Source organism: Vigna umbellata, chromosome 1, assembly GCF_029865625.1.
Source record: "Vigna umbellata cultivar VRB3 chromosome 1, Vumbellata_1.0, whole genome shotgun sequence".
Lineage (NCBI taxonomy): Eukaryota > Viridiplantae > Streptophyta > Magnoliopsida > Fabales > Fabaceae > Vigna > Vigna umbellata.
The window spans coordinates 46454919-46477300 of NC_142165.1; the positions used below are offsets into that span (position 1 = coordinate 46454919).

The 22382-nt window shown below is 34.3% G+C and overlaps 3 protein-coding genes across 3 annotated transcripts; all 3 read left to right on the forward strand.

Moving 5' to 3' along the window:
• Positions 1-4921: 4921 nt before the first annotated feature.
• LOC148205492 (uncharacterized) lies at positions 4922-8383 on the forward strand. The gene is made up of 3 exons (XM_088103379.1): positions 4922-6640; positions 6735-6812; positions 7447-8383. Exons 1-3 carry the CDS (start codon positions 5611-5613, stop codon positions 7668-7670), a joined length of 1332 nt encoding a protein of 443 aa, XP_087959505.1. The 5' UTR covers positions 4922-5610; the 3' UTR covers positions 7671-8383.
• Positions 8384-12318: 3935 nt separating this feature from the next.
• Positions 12319-15911, forward strand: LOC148205493 (2,3-bisphosphoglycerate-dependent phosphoglycerate mutase 1-like). The gene is made up of 9 exons (XM_088103380.1): positions 12319-12471; positions 12579-12760; positions 12956-13179; positions 13276-13394; positions 13492-13648; positions 13780-13881; positions 13992-14111; positions 15317-15387; positions 15517-15911. Exons 2-8 carry the CDS (start codon positions 12580-12582, stop codon positions 15359-15361), a joined length of 948 nt encoding a protein of 315 aa, XP_087959506.1. The 5' UTR covers positions 12319-12471; position 12579; the 3' UTR covers positions 15362-15387; positions 15517-15911.
• Positions 15912-17086: 1175 nt separating this feature from the next.
• LOC148205494 (type I inositol polyphosphate 5-phosphatase 5-like) lies at positions 17087-20671 on the forward strand. The gene is given in 11 exon segments (XM_088111169.1): positions 17087-17233; positions 17345-17447; positions 17555-17626; positions 18169-18259; positions 18382-18422; positions 18425-18485; positions 18927-19485; positions 19594-19787; positions 19888-19996; positions 20091-20239; positions 20334-20671. Coding segments are annotated over 11 exon segments (1746 nt in total). The 3' UTR covers positions 20554-20671.
• Positions 20672-22382: the final 1711 nt, after the last annotated feature.

Genomic DNA, 22382 nt, shown 5'->3' on the forward strand with positions numbered 1-22382 from the left:
TGTATTGCGTAGAATAAATATTTATTAATGTTTCATACGATTAAATTCTGTAGTGAAAAGATATTTTTAAATACAATAAATCTATTTTAAGTTTATAGCATACCTTGAATTATATAAATTATATGTGTGATATTAGATTACTTAAGAAGAGTGTAATAACTAAATTCCATAATTAAGTTTAGAGTGTAGGAATAAAATATATAAACCATAATGAATAAAATTTAAAATGATCAATACTTACTTATTTTAAAATAAAATGACAGTTTTAAATTACTACTGAATATTACTAGACTATAAAAAAAATACCTTTTGAAATAACTTATTGTTTTCTAGTTTATCGAGTATAAGTTCTTATATACTATTAAAGTATATTTTATTCTATTTAATTTGAAAGTGTCATAGAATTCATAGATCATATTTTACGAGTCTAGAATTTTTTATTTTTAATATTTTTTCCTCCTTTATGTTTATAATACATTAATTTTATTGTATTAAATTTTCTTAATATATTTGAAAACATAATGAAAAAAGAACACTAAAATCAAAGAAATCTAAATTTATGTTTTGATAATTTCTTATCTGCTATTATTCTTATTAAAATATATATTATCATTTATACTCTTTTTTTTCAATGTAATAAATGAGAAAGTAGAAAAGGGAAGGCAACACACAAACGACGTTCATCCGTGTGGTAAATAATCTTCAGCATATCCAATCACTTCGGTGCAGGATTTCCTTTAAAAAGCAAAAATTGAGCTGTTTTTACAAGTGGTATTGTCTAAATTTTTTTAGTTGATACATTAAAATGTCTAAGAATAAAAGTAATATTTTGTACAGGTTTATAATTAAGTTTGAAATAAAAGTATATATAATTATAAATTAGTTAATGTTTTTATCGAGATTATCAGGATGAATTTTTGAATATGTTATAAGATATAAATAGATTGAAGAATGATGATGTGTACTCTTCGTACTGGGATGCAAAATCAGATTCACCTTTAAATGATTTTTTGATACTCAAAATCAGTAAAAGACGTTGGATCTTTCAAAAAAAGAAATATTACCAACAAATACTATGTGTATTTATAAAACTTTTGAATCATAGGACTTACAGGATAAACTTAATAATACGAAGAGAATATAAAAAATTAACAAATATTGATAAATATAATGAGTTAATATATATATATATATATATATATATATATGATAATTATTGAAATAATAATGATAATATGATACCTTATTTTATTTATCAAATATTATATAATATGATATTAAAAAATAGGCTTAATTACCTACTTAGTCCCCATGTTCGGAGGTAATTTGCTGTTTAGTACCCGGTTTTAAAATGTAGGCATTTGATACCTATGTTTTGAAATTTGTATCAATTGAATCCTACCCACTTAACGCCGTTATAAATCTAACGTTTTTCTGACTGTGTATGTGATTTGTGGACGAGCGTTTGTGGACGAGCGCCGAGGACGATCGTCCAGCGAAGAGGACGCTCGTCCAACGAGGCAGAAGAGGACGCTCGTCCAGCGAAGCGAACGCTCAGTCAGGCAGAAGAGGACGCTCGTCCAGCGAAGCGAACGCCCAGTCAGGCAGAAGAGGACGCTCGTCCAACGAAGCGAACGCTCGTCCATGGCGCTCGTCCACAAACGCTCGTCCACAAATCACATACACAGTCAGAAAACGTTAGATTTATAACGGCGTTAAGTGGGTAGGATTCAATTGATACAAATTTCAAAACATAGGTATCAAATGCCTACATTTTTAAAACCGGGTACTAAACAGCAAATTACCTCCGAACATGGGGACTAAGTAGGTAATTAAGCCTAAAAAAAATTATGATGTCATCAGACTACTTATATTTGATCATGGTTAATATATGAATATTTGCATCAATAAATATGTCTTAGAATATTTTCTAACATGTTAGAAATTGAATTAGCCACATGACCGAGCATATTTGTTGGCTCAAGTATGTACATAAGTTTTTCAGTCTCGAGAGTTTGATTATTATGTGAGAGGTGTTTGTTGTGATTATGACTAGCTCTCTAGTCGAGTTGTGGTAAACTTTTAGGGTTTCGCATGTGAACTAGCCGTTAGGTCGAACGATAAGTGGTCGTCTTTGACCATGAACACTATCTTATGTGCTTTTGAATTGTTGACCTAGGCAGGATATTATGTCGTTTATCAAGATTTCTGCTGTTGGCTTAAGCAAACTTTGCTTTATACTGCTAACTTAGGCAAACTTTGTTTTGTGTTGTCGACTTAGACAAATTTTGTTGTGTGTTGCCAACTTAAGCAAGCTTTGTTTTGTATTGTCGGCTTAAGCCTACTTTGTTCTATGTCGTTGACTTAGACAAACTTTGTTTTGTGTTGCTGGCTTAGGCAAGTTTTGCTTTGTGCTACCAACTTATAAAGCTAGTGATAACTTTGTAGGTAACTACATGGCATTAATAAAGAATTTCTTTTGAAATGTTGTAATGATTGCATCGCTTTATGAAGTGTCCTATCGCATTAAATGCATCTAGTAGTGGCTAACGTAGCCACGTCCGGGTGGTTTAAGTCTAGAAGATGAAGCACCGAGGATTGTGATTATTTTTGGCCTGAAATGACGCTTTGTAATGCATTTTGTCTTTTCGAATTCCTTATATTTTTTGGCCATTACCACTCCTTTCTTTCTTCCTTTTTGTTCATCTCTGCACCTTTTGCATTTGTTTGTTTCTCGTTTGGGTTTGTATTCTTATCGAGTATGCTCGCTATTGTATGTATGTCTTCTTCTATTTCTTTTGATTTGGCTATGATTGTCATCGTTCCAAGTTGGAGAGAGAGATTAATGCATGAGTGAAAATTATTTTCCTGTCTCTTCTAGCGAAAAAGTTTCTTTATCGAAATCTTTAGTTTTCGCTTCTCCTTTAGTGATTTCCTCGGGGTCACCTTAGGAGCCTCCCAAGAAAGAAGAAGAAAAAAAAAAAAGCAGGTAACCAAGGGTAAAAAGGTTACACCATTTGTATTACGGGTTGAGCCACCTACACCAACAGTAAAAAGGCGCTACCAATTCCCTCCCATTAGAGACTCTAGTTATACTTCGATTCAAGAAAAGGTGACCTTCTAAGCCTCCGAGCTCGTGAATGAGTTGAGGGTAGCTAAGCTTATGTCTATCGTCAAATTCTATCCGGATGAGCTTATTGCCCTCCCTTGCTCTCTTAGTGATAGGGTGTTCTCCCGTCTTGACATATCAACCAATCTCTAAACATGGTACTTAACATATCAAAAGAGTCCACCGAGTATGAAGGCAACATGTAGTACCATTCCAAAGTTAGGTTGTCCAAGATGGTAGGAAACAACTTGCAAAAAAATTCTTTTATTGTGGGTGTGAATACTAACCTAGATCAAATAAGCTTTTAGATGGATGGTCGAGTTAATTGTTCCATCGTACTTGTGAATGTTGATGAAAATCCTCTTTGGATGCTAGCTCAAGCTACCTCTGTTGTGAAATGATTGAAATTATCAACATTAGGTGGACATGAGAAGTCATTCCTACAAAAAAAATTTAAGGGTGTACCCGGGAAGATTAATGTTCTTCTCGATTTACTTGCTTATCAAGATGACCAGTAGAATTTTAAGACTCCGTTAACTCCTCATCCTAGTAGAGGCTATGATGTCTTTGCTTATCGTGATCTCGTTTCGAGTGGCACGATTAGTTGCAAGTCTCCCCAACTTTGTGTTGGGTTGACCTGCTCCAATCTCTTTGGGATCTACATCAAGCTAATCTATCACGACTTTCATGAGAATCTTGTCAAGATGATAGGTTGCACTTTGTCCGAGAGTTGTGCGGGCCTCCTCCTAAATGTTTTATTGGCGTGTAAAGGTTTGACCTTTTCCTTGATGCCCCTGCTGCAGGGACTCGTATTGACCAACGAATGTCATGTTTGTACTATTGGTGGAGGGATCATTTGTCGAGGATGAGGAAGGGACTTCCCGTTCTCTAGGCTGATGAACTCCTGGTTCAGTGCTTAAAGGTCCGCCTATTGTTAAGCGCACAAGGCTTTGAGCTCGAAGTCCTAACTAATTCCTTGTTATGCTAAAAACATATGCATTTGATTTTTAATGGTCACCATCGAGTTGGAATCCATTCCGTGAGATATCTAGGCTTAACTGCGGGTGATGACCATAAAAGAGTGAAGTTGTGACAAAGTTTTACTGAAAAAAAAATATATAATAAACGCATATTTTATGATAGAATACTATATGTATTCATAAGATTTATGGATTATGTGACTCGTACGATAAAACTAATAATATCAAGTAATATAAACAAATATAATGATTTTTTTATATATATAATAATTAAAATAATAATAATAATATTATTATACTTTATATAATTTATCAAATATTTTATAAATATATAAGAATATTAGAATGTAATCCTGTTACCTATATTTGGCCACATTTATTAATATATATATTTTACACCAACAAATATATATTAAAATATTTTCTAATGATTTAGGTTACTAAAACGAAATAAACATTATTAAACCATATAACTTAACATATTTATTAGACTATATATCTACATTTAACGTTTATAATTTTTTTATTAAAATAAATTAAATATAAATTGTTTTATAATGATGTGATATCATAAGTGAATAAATAATATCCTTTTAATGTATGATAAGAAATTTCAGTTTATTTGAAATGAGCTTCATTGTGTAACTTCATTTTAGAGATTTGTTTTTTCAATAAGTTTCATTTTACTTTAAATATGTTATATTTTGTGACTTTATTTTATGATTTTTTAAATAAAATTTTAATCAAATATACACAACTGTTACCGTTGAATTTATTTATTTATTTTAAGTTTCAGAGTAGCTCTTGTGACCCACTTGATGTGAGTAATAACTGCTGCAGAATTACTGGCAGTGGTTCACCATTTTTGTTTGTTTCTCCTTTTCCACCTTTTTTCCATCTTTGCACTGCACAATGCTCCTTGTTCATTGCCCGGGCCTTCCCTGCAGAATCCCTGCTACAATCTTATTACATACATACTCATAAACTACAACCACACTGATACGCTTCAGTTTCCCTTGATGCCCTTTGTTTTGATGACTTTTACCTACCCTCATTGCTTTCCCTTTCCTTCTTTGTGTCTCTGAGAAACCAACTCAATAACTTTACCACCACCATTTCTCTTTCTTTTCCTTATCTGCCTCTAACAAAGGGTCTTGTCCCTTTCCCACTACCCTAAGACCTCTCATTTTCTACACTTACTGCATCACCATGCAACCAACCTGGGTGCTCCCTGCTTCTCTGTTCATCACTGTCTGAAATATAATAAAGATCACATTTTGACCAAGGAGGTCTTGCTTTTCCAGCTGTCAAGGTGAAGGGTTATGATATCTTACTTTTCATCCTCATTGGGTTTGTTTTGTTTATTTTTTTTATTAAAGTGGACCCTTTCGAATGTGGTGTGAGATTGTGAATGTGAAGCTATGAAGAAATAGTAATGGATTGTGGTGAGGGTTGTAAAAATAGAGTCTTTTCTTTGAATGTTCAGTGAATCGATGTAATTTAATCCGATTAAAGGGGGAAATGGGTGCTACGAACTCAAAAGCAGAAAAGAATGAAGCTTTGAGTTTGTGCAGGGAAAGAAAGCGGTTCATCAAGGTGGCTATCGATTCAAGATATGCTTTAGCAGCTGCACATGTTTCGTACATTCAATCTCTTCGAAATGTTGGCATTTCTCTCCGCAGGTATGCTGAGGCTGAGGTAGTGGCAGAGTCATCTCTGTCTGTATCTGACAAAACCCCTTCTCAAACTAGTTACCCTTCTCCATCACCTTCACATGTTGCTGAGGTTGAAGTTTCGGAGTCACCTTTGCACAATGATAGTCCTCTTTCCCCGCCTGTGGCCACCACTCTTAGTTACATGAGGTCGGGGGGTAATGCTGCTGTTACTGTTACAGTCAATGCATGTGGAAACATCAATTATTTGGATGATGAATCCACTGTGGTTCCAATGCCTCCACCTCCACCACCTCCTCCTGAGTCAGGTGCGTCTTGGGATTTCTTTGATCCTGGGGAGGATAGTGAGAGCTTCAGGTTTGCAGTGCATTGCAGTGACTCCAGAGAGTGTAGGGATGAAGAAAATAGAGATCAGTGGTTGCATGTCGGTTCAGATGGGCATTGCATGATGCAACCTAACCTTGATGAGAAGTTTGGAAAGTTCAGCAGTGATGCAATGGGAAATGAGGGTGGAAATTCTTATGCTCCCTACCTTGATCATTCAATTGTTTCAAGAGGAGTGGAAGGGGGCAAACAAAAGGTTCATGGAGAAGTGAGAGAGATAGAGTTGCCGAGTGATGCAGGTGAAGTAAGCCGAACTGTTGCAGACAAGGGTGCTGGTGGAAGATCCAGTTCAAAGAAGGAGAAGAACATGGCTGGAAAAAATGTGTCCGCGGAAAGAGAGGATCCTTCAGAGTTCATCACCCACAGAGCTAAAGATTTTCTCTCCAGCATAAAGGATATAGAGCATCGGTTCATTCGAGCTTCTGAATCTGGTAGGGAGGTCTTGAGGTTATTAGAAGCAAACAAAATCATGGTGGGGTATTCTGAAGCAAAAGGTAATTCCTTGGTATCATGTGAACTTTTTATCTAGTAGTGCAAACTGATTAGTCTTCTTTATTATTACTAATCTTCTGCTGTCTCTTCTGATAGTGAAATCCTCTACCATGGATATGCTGTCAGCTTTCCAGCCTGTTTGTTGCGGGGGAAAGGCTTCACCTGTTTTCCAGGGTAAGTTGCTTTGATTCTGTAATTAGACACTGATTAGTAACTAATCTAGTCTTAAATATCACATCCTTCATGATTTAGGTTTTGTTAATCATTCTTTGAATTAAGTTTGTTGCTCTCTTGATGATTTCTACATGCTTGATTAGCTCTTGTTAAATTCTCCATTTCCCGTAACAAATGAAATGACACTATTCTGGACATGTCACAAACTGTTATATTCTCAACTTTCTGAATGTTTTAAATTGGTTGATGAATATGGTTTCTTAGTTCTTACATCTTGGATTAAGGTAATTTGTGTATGAAACAACCTGCAAGAATCCCTTTGAATTCATGAGGTATAAATTTTTTCAACAAATAAATAATGGTTAGCAAGCAGTGTTGTAAAGGTAAGCCATGTTGACATAAGATTTTACCGTGTAATGAATTTGGAAATAAAGAGGCATGCGGCATTGTTTTGTATTTGATGCAATGCAATGCAATCTATCTGTAAGTTCAGTATTTCTCAAATTTTTTCTTGGCTAGTTTTTACTCTTTAACTACGAGGTCACTGTTTCTGTTGTATGTCAAAGTTTGATTATTGAAAGATGAATTTTTAGGATTGAATAATTTATATCTTTTTTTTCTTTTTCTTCTGCAGAACCTGCCCAAAAAATTATAAGTTGGAAAAGGACAGCATCTTCTCGGTCATCCTCATCTAAGAATGCTTTGGCTGCAAAAACAAAGGAAGATGTTGATGATAGTGGAAGTGACTTTGTTGAAGAAGTCTGCATGATTGCTGGAAGCCATTCATCCACCCTTGACAGACTATATGCATGGGAGCGAAAGCTCTATGATGAAGTAAAGGTATTACAAGTAGCATAGAAATGAAGAGTAAAGAGACTATGGTGAAAACAATTAAAGTATGAAAATTAAAGTGTGACATAAATGGATAAACCTGACGCTGCCTGATGTATGAGTATGCTAATTTACATATTAAGAATTGGTATCTAATATCTTCAAAATATCCAGTGAGTGAGTCGATTACATCTGAGTTCCTTGAACATTTATGCCTATAGAAGTTTCCACATTGAAATCATAACATGTGGTTATCTTGAGATGCTGGTTATAAAATGAAAGGGTGTAAGACATGAAAAATTATGATTCCATGCCTATCCTACTTATCGTATTCGAAAATGCATAAGCAACATCATGTTAATTTGTTGTGCTATTCTGATTTCAGGGCTAATTTTGTATCTATCTTATATGGTGTTGTAGGGAACTCTTGATACTAGACAAGTTGTGTCAAGATTTTCTTTTCATTCATTATGGGAATCTGGTGTAGAAAATGAAAACAAAAAAGCGTTGTTAAACTATGGTTGAAAAAATTTACTGCATTCTCTATTGTCAATAGTACCTCACTACTTCAACTCAAACTCTCGAATGGGTTCATGCAATTTGTCAACAATAATCAAACAAGTGATGCCAGTAAATTACTTAAACCGTTTGACACATAAATAACTGATACTTAAGGGAAAGAAAGACTTTGGAAATCGAAAATACTAGCCAAAATACGCCTTTAAGAAAGACTTTGGAAATCGAAAATNTTTTTCACCTTTAAAACAATTATGGACTCCATGCTCTTGATTTAATTTTAACATTGTCTCTCTTAAATCAAATTTTTACCATTTTAAGCATTTTTTTTCATATTATAAAATAACTAACTTTCAATGACTTTATAATTATATCAACAACTTCTACTTTAGTGAGATAATATTCGATCTTCATTTCTTTCTCGATTACTAGTTTTCGGAATTTATGAAATTGAATATATATGTGTTTTGATAATTCATGGAATGTTGATTTTTTACACGCTACTGTTGACTTGTTATCACAAAATATCATTATGTGAGTATCTTGTTTCTGATGCATCATTTCAAGAATTCTTCTTAACTATACGGTTTGAGTTGCACAACTAGTTGCTGCCATGTATTTTGTTTTGATTGTTGAAAAAGCAACAAATTGTTTCTTTGAAGACCACGATAATACTCTTGTTCCTAGATGAAATGCATGTTGGGATAAACTTAAATTTTAAAGTTTTATTAATAATTTTGTTTAAATCTTATTTTATTAGTTTTGGGTCTAATATTTAGTTTGATTTGATAGAGATAAAATAGGGATACGTAGTTATGATTTTCGGTTTATCTAAGTATAATATTATTTTATGATAGATTAAACAAATTTTATTTTTAAGATAGTTGATATTTTATTTTCAGATTTTATTTTTATTTTCGTAATATTGTAAGTATCATGGCTATTTAAAGCCTTCAATTATCAATGAATAATAAAACTCAACTTGAGGAGGAAAATATCAGAGTGCGTGTATTGTGAGATAAGCTCTGAGTATCGAGAGAGAGAAAAAGAGAGAGAGAGGAGAGAGAGTTAAACACCGTGGGAGATAAAGTGAGTGCTTGATTTTTGTTGTTGTGAGAGAGATGACAAATGTAGTCAATGGGACGAGTGTGCCATAATTGTCGGAAAATACCAATTATGACAATTGGTCTTTGCAGATGAAGGTTCTTCTTGGATCCCAAGATGTATAAGACATCGTGGAGTACGAGTACAATGAACCCGAAGATGATAAGCATCAGACAGTGGACCAGATTGCTGCATTGAAAAAGACACGAGTGAAAGACAGATCGACTTTGTACTTTATGTATAATGCAGTGGATGAATCTGAATTCGAGAAAATAATTAATGCAAAGTCAGCAAAAGAAGCATGAGAAATTTTGAAGGTGGCATATAAAGGAGATACCCGCGTGAAGCAAGTCCGAGTACAAGCTCTTAGAAGAGAGTTTGAACATATGGAGATGAATAAAAATGAGGGAGTTACCGAGTTTATAACTCGAGTGCAGAAGATGACCAACCAACTCAGAATGAATGGAGAAGAGGTTCCTCCTAACCGGGTTGCGGAAAAGATCTTGAGAAATCTGATAGATGATTTTGAAAGTATCGTTGTCACTATTGAAGAGACAAAGGATTTTTCAACTCTCACTGTGGAGGAGTTAGCTGGGTCATTAAAAGCCCACAAATTGAGGAAGAAAAAGAAAAAGGGGGAATTCGACGATCAAACACTACAGGTACAGTTTGACTTTGACTCGAATAAATCTCGGATTACTTAGAGCCGAGGTCTTGGCGGCAGATGACGAGGAGGCCGAGGACGAGGTGGACATGGCCGAGGTAATTTTGAGAACGATAATGAAGATCAAATCGATCAGCAAAATTGGCATGACCGAGGACAAGGAAAAGGCCGAGGAGATCGTTCAGGAGTTGAGTGTTTTAAGTGTGGCAAGTATGACCATTATGCAAACGAGTGTAGATCGAAAAAATGTTACAATTGTGGCAAGGCTGGCCATATTGCAAAGTATTGCAAGACCGAGACAAAGGGGAGACGAATCTCATTACTGAAGATGCGGAAGAAGAGTGTGGAATTTTGTTGATGGCAAAGAGCTCGGATATGGTGGACATGAAGAGCTCAATCCCAACAGTGGATGAAGTGATCTCGGTAAATGATGCAACAATTGTGAAGAAGGAAAACCTGGAGAAAGAACTTAAACAAAAAGATGAAGAGATTCAGCGGATAGGAAGGCTTCTAAATGAAGCTAATGAAATTATGAATAAACAAAGGGTTGAGATTGAGGAGCTGAAGAAGGAGGCTCTTGAAAAAGAAGAGAAAACATATAATGTTCTTGAACCAGACAAAGAGGAAGATGAAGATGTTGAGAAGACCCGATGAAGATGTCGGCCAAGATGGTTGAGAAATCGCCTAAGGTTAGAAACGAGTTAGTCAAGGTTATTGAGAAGTCGGACATAACAAAGTCAGTCAAAGCATTAAAGAGGTCAACCAAGGTAAAAGACAGGAGAACAATAAGAAATAAGAAGAACTCAAATTTGATTAAAAGAAGCCAACCCGGTGTGGAATGATGCAGATGGAAAGCCGAACGAAGGAAGATTTTAAGTTTATGAGGGAGTTTGTTTGGGATAAACATAAATTTTAGGGTTTTATTAATAATTTTGTTTAAATCTTATTTTATTAGTTTTGGGTCGAGTAATATTTAATTTGATTTGATAGAAATAAAATAGGAATACATACTTATAATTTTTGGTTTATCTAGATACAATATTATTTTAGAATAGATTAAACATATTTTATTTTTAACATAGTTGATATTTATTTTATTTTTATTTATGTAATATGGTAAGTATCACGTCTATTTAAAATTTTCAATTATCAATTAATAATAAAACTCAATTTCAGAAAAATATATTTTCCACGTAATGCATAGTATGCTTTTTCTATTTTTAACATATATTTTCCATTCATTATCTATATATTTGATAAGTTTCATATAATTAGTGTCAGCATAAAAGATTTCCTCAATCATAATACTTTTGATATATATGAAAATCCAACTCCTAAACTCTAGTACACTTATAAACTAAATTTTGAAATTGAGAATTTTCATAAATCGAATTTTAAAATTTGGTATTTATCCTAAATCGGATTTCAAAATATAATACTAATTGGCATCTATTTGATGGTCGAATTTTGAAATTAAGTGATATTTTTACAAATTAGATTTCAAAATCCAATACATAGAAAAAAAAATGAAAAACAATTACAAATATTTGGCTTATTCTCGTTGGAAAACTCGCAAAACAGCAGTGTAAACGAACTACATACTTGTATCCAGGACAGGAGAATATATGCTTCAACCAGACAAATAAAGATGAAACGTCGGTTTGGAAACAAAGTCCGTTGAAGAAGAAAAATGTCATTGAAGAAGAAAAAATCCGTGAAGAAGAAATGAAGTGCGTGAAAATGCTTGGGAATGTTGAATTAATAAAACATAGTGCGTAATAAATACGGATGGATAAACATTAATTATTACTTATCTAATTAATTTAATAAATTATATATATAATCTATAGGATAAATAGTAATTACTTTGGCGGTGTAAATAGAAAAGCGTAGAGTGCTGAGAAAAAAAGCCCCAAACTTCTACTATATGCTACCGGGCCATCAGCCCAAAAACCATTTTTGATTAACTCATAATTCAAATATAGTCTATGCAGACTACATTCCACCTTTACATCCATGAAAAAAGTGAGAGGAGATTTTAGTGACAGTTTCTAACCATTTTTTTTCTAAATCTTTTAATTATTTAATTTCTAAAAAATTAAAAATATATTATTTACATATATTTCTTATTGTTTTTACTATCAGTTAAAAGTTATAGAAATAACTCAATAAATAAAATTTGATATTCACACATTTTAACTATTAATAAACCATACATAAAAAATATTGCTAAAATTATGCTATTAACTTTTCTAAATAAATTATTAGAAGATGCTTCCGGTAGATTTTTTATAATTTTTTTTCACTAAATATATTCTAATTTATCAATAAAATAGTTGGTTAAAAAGGAAAAAGTGCGGGATTGGTCCCATTGTCAACACGGAACGGCGTCGTAGTCTTTTCCCCGCAACCCTCGCTCGGTCTTCTTCTTGTATTCTGTTTTGGGGTCATTCTCAAATCTCACTGTCACACTATCAATTTCTTGTCTTCTTCTTTCTGCAAACCGCACTTCTAAAATTTTGTTCACTCCACCATTGTCAAGTTGTCAGTATCTTTTTATTCTGCATTTGGTTTCCTCGTTATTATTGTTAATATTCCTTCCTTTCGTTCTTCACGGTGTGGAAATATCAATAGGTGTTCTCTTCTTTCAGAATGATGGCTGCTACTTTCAAATGCCAACCTACAGGACTTCACGGTTCTTGCATTGATGCGGCGGCGCCTCGATCTTCTGGAAACTTCGGAAGGTTTTACTCAATGCGATTCGCGTGCAACACTCGCTGCAATACATTGCGTCACGTTCATACACCACTCTCCATTTCCCACGACTCATCAAGTAAGAAGTTGTTTTCTTGGTTACTTTATTTATTTCTACCCAACGAACTTTGATATTACCACATATATGTGATTCTTGATATGAAAAATATGAAAAATGTAAACTGTGTTTTTTTATTACTGAATAAGACCGAAGGTCGTGGTGCCGTGCTATATTTTCTTGGTTGTGGGTGTTATGACATTGATTGTTTTATAGCTGAGAGTTCTTTGATATTGATTCGTCATGGGGAGTCTTTGTGGAATGAGAAGAACTTGTTCACCGGATGTTGCGATGTGCCGTTGACCCAGAGAGGTGTAGAGGAAGCCATTGAAGCTGGAAAGAGGATTAGCTTTATACCGGTTGATATGATTTTCACGTCTGCACTGATTCGAGCGCAGATGACGGCTATGCTTGCAATGACGCAGCACCTCCAAAAGAAGGTAGTGACGCCACTTATGCCAGTAGATATTGGTATTTTGTATGCCTGTAAAATATTTTTAGAATCAGGATTTCTTAACCCCATCTTTGCTGTATAGATTCCTATTATCATCCATAATGAGAATGAAGAGGCAACAACTTGGACTCGAGTTTACAGCGAAAAAACCACCAAGCAATCTATTCCAGTTATTACTGCTTGGGAGTTGAATGAAAGAATGTGTGCAGCTATGAATCCCTGCCTTTGTTTCCTGTTCATAGAATATGTTCAATGAATTTTAGAAGGAGAGATCATTCTTCTTTTTCTATTTCTTCAGGTATGGGGAGTTACAAGGTCTTAATAAACAGGAGACTGCAGAAAGATATGGGAAGGAGAAAGTGCATGAATGGCGTAGGAGTTTTGACATTCCTCCTCCGAAGGGCGAGAGCCTGGAAATGTGTTCACAGAGAGCTGTTTCATATTTTAAAGATTTTGTAAGGGTGTTGATTTCCTTATTCTTTAATGTCAAAGATTAATGTTAGATTTGTACGACATTGATAACTTGCTGGGGATTGAAACATTTTAAATTGCTCCGAGAGATGATTCTGAAAACAATGTGGTGTAGATTGAACCCCAATTAAAATCAGGAAAGCACGTTATGGTTGCTGCTCATGGAAACTCATTGAGGTCCATTATAATGTATCTTGACAGATTAACCTCCCAAGAGGTAGTATCCTGCAGTTCTTATGAATGCGTCCATCTCATTTACGTAAAATTTTCTTTGGTATCTAATAAAACAGAAATGTGATTGAACTTTACTTGTCTGTGGACAAACAGGTCACTACTTTAGAATTATCAACTGGCGTACCGTTGCTTTACATATATAAAGAGGGGGAGTATATGAGTAGAGGAAGTCCTGTGGGGCCCACAGAAGCTGGTGTTTATGCATACACTCAGGTGTGTGATTCTTTTGCTGGTATTTATTTACCTGGTGTTATTGGTGCGATGAAATTAACAATGAATGCTACTCAAATTAACGAGGGATCATTGCTATGTGAGGGTTGGTAGTGTTTAGGAAACGTGAAATCACCATCTGCTTCAATCCGTGACATATGATTGTGTTGCAGCTTTTGGATATTTTTCTTTTTCCTGTTGGCTAACAGACACTTGTAATAGATAAAATTTTGTAGTTTTTCTAGTGCTCTATTTCCCCCTGTAGTTATTGGAACCAAGTTATGTGCTAATGCAAAACATCTGCCAATGGGCGCATAGTTTTGCCAATGACCAAACCTTTAAGATTTGGATGTTATATGATGAAATCAGAGGTTCGATCCTCCACAAGGCCTCCCATCTCCCTTTTCTACCTAGGTTTTGCGTTTTGATTGTTTGTTTATATAGAACCTTATCAAGACTCATCACAAGTGTCGAGTCACTCCATTTTATGGTTGCTTTTTGTTTGAGAAGTGGAAATGATCTCCACGCACGAGTTGAAGTGAAAAATCAACGCCTCAACACAACAAACAGGGATGGATCTAGAAAACATCTGTGGAGGGACAAAAGTAACGAACTTGGCATGCATAATTGTATATTTACATTAATGGGTTAGGACTGAATATTTCTTCTTAATATACAAAAATAAAAAACAAGTTTACATATATAATTGAAAAAACGACCTTTCACTTCTCATTCCATCCATCCTTGACAAGTTTTTTCATTTGTGATTTTTGAAAGGAAGCTTGAAACTTTGCATCTTTACAATGTGAAATTATAATTAACTAATTGAATTCTCACACATGGAAAAGAATAATCTTTACCATTACCACCGATCACCTAGATTAGCTAGTGGATGGGTCTAGCTCAAGTAGAGGAGTGTTAACTGAGTTCGAGTTCCTTAGAATGCAGCTGAATTAAATCATGGGTGAAGAGTTTTATTGTTCGTGGCGATCACACTCAGCTCGACCTAGATTAGTCTAATGCCTTATGTGATGTCTTAATTGCATATCCCAAATTTTGTAAGATGCTGTAGGCAATGTCATGTTTTACAGTTTGTCTTAAATTTTGCTGCTTCTGTTTACTGTCTGTGTCTTTAACTACTTGAGATATTTTTTTTCGTCAACCTATCTGATATTAACCATGTTGTATGTTGTCATTTGTATGTACAGAGTTTAGCTGTCTACAGACAACAGTTAGATGAAATGTCTCCTTGATCGTGCTTTTATGAAAGATCAAAATGGTATGCCGCGATAGTCGATGGCAATTTATATTTTTATATGCACAATTGGTCTATATATTGAATCCCCTTATAAGCTTGATTGATAAATTGAACGTTGATCACTGAGTATACTGATGTAAATATCTGCAGGTATAATTGTTGATAATCATTTTGGTGGATGGCTTTCGGGGTTTGGCCTTTCAATAGATACAAAATTCTCTCTGCATACTCTCTACACTGAAAGTTATTGGAAAGAATTGACCAATCGGTGACAGTTTCAAATCTGTGAACTGCATGGCAAAACATGCCCTGAAATCATCCGTATTGTAGCAATGCGAGTAGCCCCTGCACAACTTTGGTTAGAGAGAGAAAAAATGAAAACAGGATTAGTAAATGGTAATGTAACTCTAGAAATAGTTTGTCTGAATGGGAGCGAACTTATAGGTATAGCTGCCATGATTTCTAACATATCTAGGAAATTAATTAGCGGCGAAGGAATGAGAACAATATAAATGAATTCAAATATTTTTCAAAACGATTCTTCATATGCTGTTGTTTTATAAGATGACATGGCCAAGTTATAGTAGTATGGAAGGACCAAAAATATTTAGAAAAAAAAAAACTCATGAAAAAACTGTTCTAATTTGAAACCGCTATATTTTAAAATCAGTAAAAAAAATATTTTTTTTAATAATTAAGACTATTTTAAATACTAATAATTTTTAGTTTATAAAATAGTATTTAATTTAGTCAATATAACTACTGATTAATTGTTATCTTATATTAGTTGTTATGTAGTAGTTTTCTTATATAATGTAGGTAAATAATTCTTTAAACCATCATATTATATCATATATTATAATCTATTATAACAAAGAAGATAATTCATCGTTACATGGTATTTGGTGAAACACTTGAATTAAAAAAATAGCATAACGTTTTATTTTTTTAGAAAACAGTAAATTAAAAATGGTAGGGTTTATTTTAAGGTATCATGGTATCTTGATGAAAAAAATAATAACTTTTTGGGAATATCATGCTCTCGTATTTAGTAAAAGTTTTTTCAAAAGAAATTATGAGGAATATTTTATCTCCTAGAATATTAATTCCTAACTGTTTTTTTCTTTTTCTAACAAAAAGAAGAGTGAGTGTGTTGAATTTCCATGAAAATGAAAGTCATTTTCTACAATGTTATCTATTCAACCTTCACTCTTCTGTATACGTTATAGATTATAATTACATATTTTTTAAAAATTACTAAATTTCAGCAAAACTTGTTTATAAAATAATATTATATATATATATAGAAATATTATTCACTTTGTGTTTTTCCCTTGACTATTGCCAACAGATATCTACAACATAGGGATGACGGTATGGTAAGGCACCCAGCTAATAAATCCAAAGTGTGTAATTTTTGGCTTATTTTGTTAACTGTTACTCAACCGTTTCATGCCTCTTTTTGCTCCTCTATCTCCCTCAACCTTAAGTGCCCCGAAAGATCCGCCGCCAAAATCTCATCCTTTTGACAACAAAAAAAAATGTACAACATACAAAACATATTCAATAATCGCACTTAATGAAACCAAGATTTCAAAAGGAAGAGACAAAAACAAAGTTTGTTCATGCACACGTTCTTATTGCTTTCTCAATGTTTCTACTTCTGAATGTGATGAACTAAAGATCATATTAAGGGCATGTTGCAAATACGAATGAATGAATGTCTTCGTCTACGGGTGCACGTTCTAAATCAAATGCTAACTTTGAAATGACCAAAGCTAATGAAGCTGCTGCCACCAGCCCTGTCAACACAACCACTGCATCAAATTTGCCAGATACCAGTGCCAAGAATGAGAAGAAAAAGAAGGTGTTTCTTTTTATGTTATAATTCATTCTTTCCATGCATTACGTTTTTCTTGTTTTTCAGTATAAGGGTATGGTGCATTTTTTCTTGACCCTTTTTCTTGTTTGGATGAAGTCTATCCTTCCGAAGATTTTCGGATCAAAGCGAAATGGGAGAAGCTCAGACGAAGAAGCAATCAAACCAGGCACGGAAGAAGATGATGGAGCTACTACTCTTGGTATTCATTGCATGCTTTCCTTTCTTTTTTTCCATAGAAAATCTAAATTTCCATGTTTTATGGTTTCACTTTGATTAATTTTATTTACATATGTTTTGCATGGAAAGACTTGGAGAAGATTGAGACAAGAAAAAAAGCATTTTTGGAAGCTGCCCCCATCATGAGAAAAAGTTTCTCAGGTACTAGTTTATGCATTGCCCCAACAAACACATAATTTTTACATTCTCGAAAAACAACATAATTTCTTTTTTTCTTTAATTACAAAAACATGAGCTTTAGAAATCAATTTCAACTTGTCAAGTTATTTCAGAATTATTCTCGTGTCTTATTTTGAGGAACAATCAATCTTTAATAAATATGTCGAAGAATAATTTAAAATATTGAATAAATCTAAATATACTCAAAATTGGGGCTTTAGTATGAATTGAAAAAATTATAGGTCAACTCTAGATTCTGAATCCAACTTGCAAAAATCAAAGTACCTATCAAACAGTAAGAAATCTTCTTCGTGTAATCTTGTATTATTTTGGTAGCTTACCTAACAGCAATGAAATTTTGGTTATTGGCAACATGTTTTCTAATCTGGGGAATTTTTCTTGTTTGATCTGCACCATAAACTCTTCACTCTTGCAATGTAAACGTCATGCAATTATAGATTTGTCAGAGAATGATGACATGAAAAAAAAATAGACCATTGTTTTAATTTCTTATCAACTCACAGAAAGGGAGACTAGCCCAGGAATCGAAGGCCTAAATTTGTCCACTTTTGAACGCCCTGTGATGGCTCCAGAAACTGAATTGCAGAGTTTCAGGTATGTGGGAATTTATTTTCGATTCAAGGCTTCATTCACAATTTGTTTTGTTGCCTGAAATAGTCAAACTCACATGCAATCTTCATTTTCATGTTATGCCATTTTGGTTACGTGATTTCCAGGATCTTCGTTGCAACGTGGAATGTGGGAGGAAAGTCACCAAATTTGATCTCAACCTTCAAGATTTCTTCTTAGTAGAAGGCTCCGCGGATATATATGTCTTGGGGTACGAAAATGCAAGAAGTAACATTTTCACTTTAGCTCAGTAGTGTAAATATATGGTTATTTATGAACTAAATTCTAATAGTTGTACTGTCGTTTCTCAGCAACACTAATTGTATTAGTAGTAGTGATTCGCTTCCATGGTTTATTGTGAACTTTTGCTTTTCTAGTTTTTGTAATAAGGACATTAACAAAGTTAACAATAGGAATAATTCATGGAAACATATTACTATGGAGCTGGATACTGATCTGAAGAAAAAAGAAGATATTAGTTATTGTTAAGAAGATATTTAGAAGTAAATCCAGACCAAACCAGACCAACAAGTGATGCAAATATGTTATTGTACTAATAAATAAAGTCTTTTTGAATGTTTTTCCTTCTTTCTGCTGTTTTGTTCTCAAATTAATACAAATTGATGTTACATGAAATACTTTATATGTTCAGTTTCCAGGAAATTGTTCCTCTGAGTGCTGGGAATGTTTTAGTAATAGAAGACAACGAACCTGCAGCAAGGTGGTTGGCTTTGATAAGTCAAGCACTAAACAGACCAAGAAATGAATACAGTGATTCTTCAGACTCGGGAACTGGGTCCAAAAGCAATAGTAGTTCGAAGGATTCAAAGTCCCCGGCAAGTTTGAATTTCTTTCAGAAGCCTTCTCTTAAAGTTATCAGTAAAAACTTCAGGGCAGAGGGTAGCAGCCTCCTTAAGGCTTGCAATTGTCCCGTGGATTCTCCATCCAGGGAGAGACGAAGGGCGAGAAAGTACAGTGACCCTATGAACAAGTTAGACTCTGAGCTTCATGGTGATGAAACCGTGGAAGAGTTGCTTTCAATCACAGAACTACCCTCTTCTCCTAGCACATGCAGATACTCCCTTATATCAAGTAAGCAAATGGTTGGGATTTTTCTCACCATATGGACTAAGAAGGAATTAGTGCCTCACATTGGACATCTTAGAGTGGATTCTGTTGGGAGAGGGATCATGGGTTGCTTAGGTAACAAGGTAAACATATAAAACATGTTACATAGCCACTGATGAATATTCATGTTATTTTGGTCATGTACTGCTATGAAGACTAATGGTGCACATGGAATGAATAATTGATTGCAGGGGTGTATATCAATGAGCATGTCATTACATCAAACAAGTTTTTGTTTCGTCTGTAGTCACTTGGCTTCTGGGGAGAAAGACGGCGACGAGTTGAAGAGAAATTCTGATGTAGCCGAGATCCTCAAAAGCACCCAATTTCCTAGGATTTGCAAGAATCCGTGTCGTCGTGCGCCAGACAGAATTGTTGACCATGAGTGAGTTACTATCACGGATATTTCACTTATGAGTTCTTTATACAACACATAATTTGCACATGTCATTGTAAATTCTAATCACTTCCACCCTGTTTTGCAGTCGAATAATATGGCTTGGAGATTTGAATTATCGGGTGGCTTTGAGTTACGAAGAAACAAGGGTTCTATTGGAGGATAACGACTGGGACACTTTGTTAGAGAAAGATCAGGTGTGTCCATCCATTCATAGTCTATCAACACAGTCAATAGTTCAATGACATTCATATACTGAGAAAAAACTGACTTGAATTTCATTGTGTGCAGTTAAACATGGAAAGAGACGCAGGAAGGGTTTTTAGCGGTTTCAAAGAGGGGAGGATTGTTTTTGCTCCCACTTACAAGTACTCACAAAATTCAGACTCTTACGCTGGTGAAACTGTCAAATCAAAGAAAAAACGTCGAACACCTGCATGGTATTGCTGCATCTCTCTTTGTTCTTATAACATGTAAATGAATAGAGATAAACCAAAATCTTGACAATGGTGTGTTGAATTGCATATATGTCAGGTGTGACAGAATATTATGGCGTGGCAATGGCATTGATCAATTATCATATATTCGAGGAGAGTCAAGGTTTTCTGACCACAGACCTGTTTGTGCTGTGTTTTCTGTGGATGTGGAAGTAAGAAGCAGAAACAACAGGTTTAGGAAGGGTTACTCATACACAAGCCCAAGACCGGAATACGAAGACTTCATACCTCAAAGGCATAGTTTCTACGATTATTAATTTGTGCATCAAATCAAAGCTTGTATATTTTCTTTAGGGTCTACAGAGGAATTGTTTCTCACCTCTTTTTATTTCCTTTATGTTTTCTTCCCGCACTCACCAAGCCGACCATAGCTAGTTATTAGAGTCCTAACATTATAACAGTAAATACAAGTGACTGCAATCCTTGTTATGACATATAGAGATCAATGTAAATAGAGTTTAACTATTCATTGACTGCCAAACATAAAATTAACAAGAAAAGCTAATAGTATCTGTGCAAAGCTAAAGGCTGTCTTTTGTTACATAAGGAGATGATGTCTTACTACATGATATTTAAATAATTAATTAGTAAAATAATTAGTAGTATTTGTGGTGTATCTTGCTCTGAACTCAAAGTAGTGTCTTGCAAGTCATTAAGGAGATGTATGTAGGAAGTTGCATCCAACTCATCTTTTTGAAGGAGAGTGGCATGTATTTTGTAATGGCAATTGGAGCATTTTCGTCAAATTTGACCTTTCTTTCCACCACTCACGTAAGCTGTCAGAAGAGCCTGTCACTGGCCCACCCTTCTCAGGGATAATCCCATAGACAAAACCTTGAGCATTGCAAACTTCCATGATCTTCACCACGTATTTAAGGATTGAATCTTGTGCTCTTGACAACTTCTTCCACCTAGAAGCTTCTTGTTTTGCTTCTTGGTCTTGCTCTCCTTTAGCTTCTGCAACAGGATTCCGTCCTTCCACGTTCTCTTCTTAAGCTCAACATTTAGTTGATCTCTTCTTCTTTTTCTTCATTTTCTTCATCAAAAGGGTTGATTTGTTCGTGAATCTCCACCATGGTTCCTGCGAATTCACACTTGCTTCTTCAAATTGGTGATGTGAGAAAAAGTTGTTTTCTTTAGCACTTGAAATACACTTTTATATATTAAGGATACAAGATATGCATGGATGTTGAAAAAACATGTGTACTTAATTATATACACGAGTGGAGATACTAGAATGCGGTGGTAGAAAGATAGGATCCAGTCTGAAAATTAAGCTTAGAAATTAAAACGAAATGCATTAAGAGATTAGGACAGGAAAAGCAGTTTGAAAGGTAGTAAGTGTTGTAGTGTGGTGAATTACCTGGGGAATTGGAACTGTAAGTGCCGCGTGTTGGGCATAGAATAGGAGGCTATTTTGGTGGATAATATTGATGCAATTTTTTGTATTTAATGTATGTAAGTGACAACATGAGCATATGCAAAACTGCATGGAAAATTTGAACGTTGATGGCGGTGGTGACCATGGAATAGTGATGATGATGAATATAGCTTGAGCTGGGTACAGTGGACGACTGATATGTGTGCAATATGATATTGAATATAATAGGTTAACAATTTTTTTTAACTTTGATAATAATTTATATGTCACTATTTGATCAATAGTTACTGTCTAGACTATTTTTTTGTCAGGCTTTCATTTTGAGGCTTTGCGTGATAGATTATGTAATCAAACAACCTATTGTTACCACTTAAGGCAATAACTATGACTTTGAAAAACATAACTGGCAAGGGAGAAAGGACAAACATCAAAAGTCAAAAAAGAAAAGACAAACATCAAAAGTTAAAAAAAAAATTCTTATCTACTATGTTCTTTTGACTAGTTTTTCTAGACGCTATTCCTACAATTTTTGTCCCTCCAACTTAAAGAAACATTAATTATTAAGGACTATCATCTACTTACAGTTTTATATTTTTCCTTCACACCTTAACACACTCTTCCTTTACAACTTTCTAACTAGTAGAAAATCATCAACCATCTACTGCTAGTTTAAAACTTTTTAACCAAACATCTATTAGACAACCA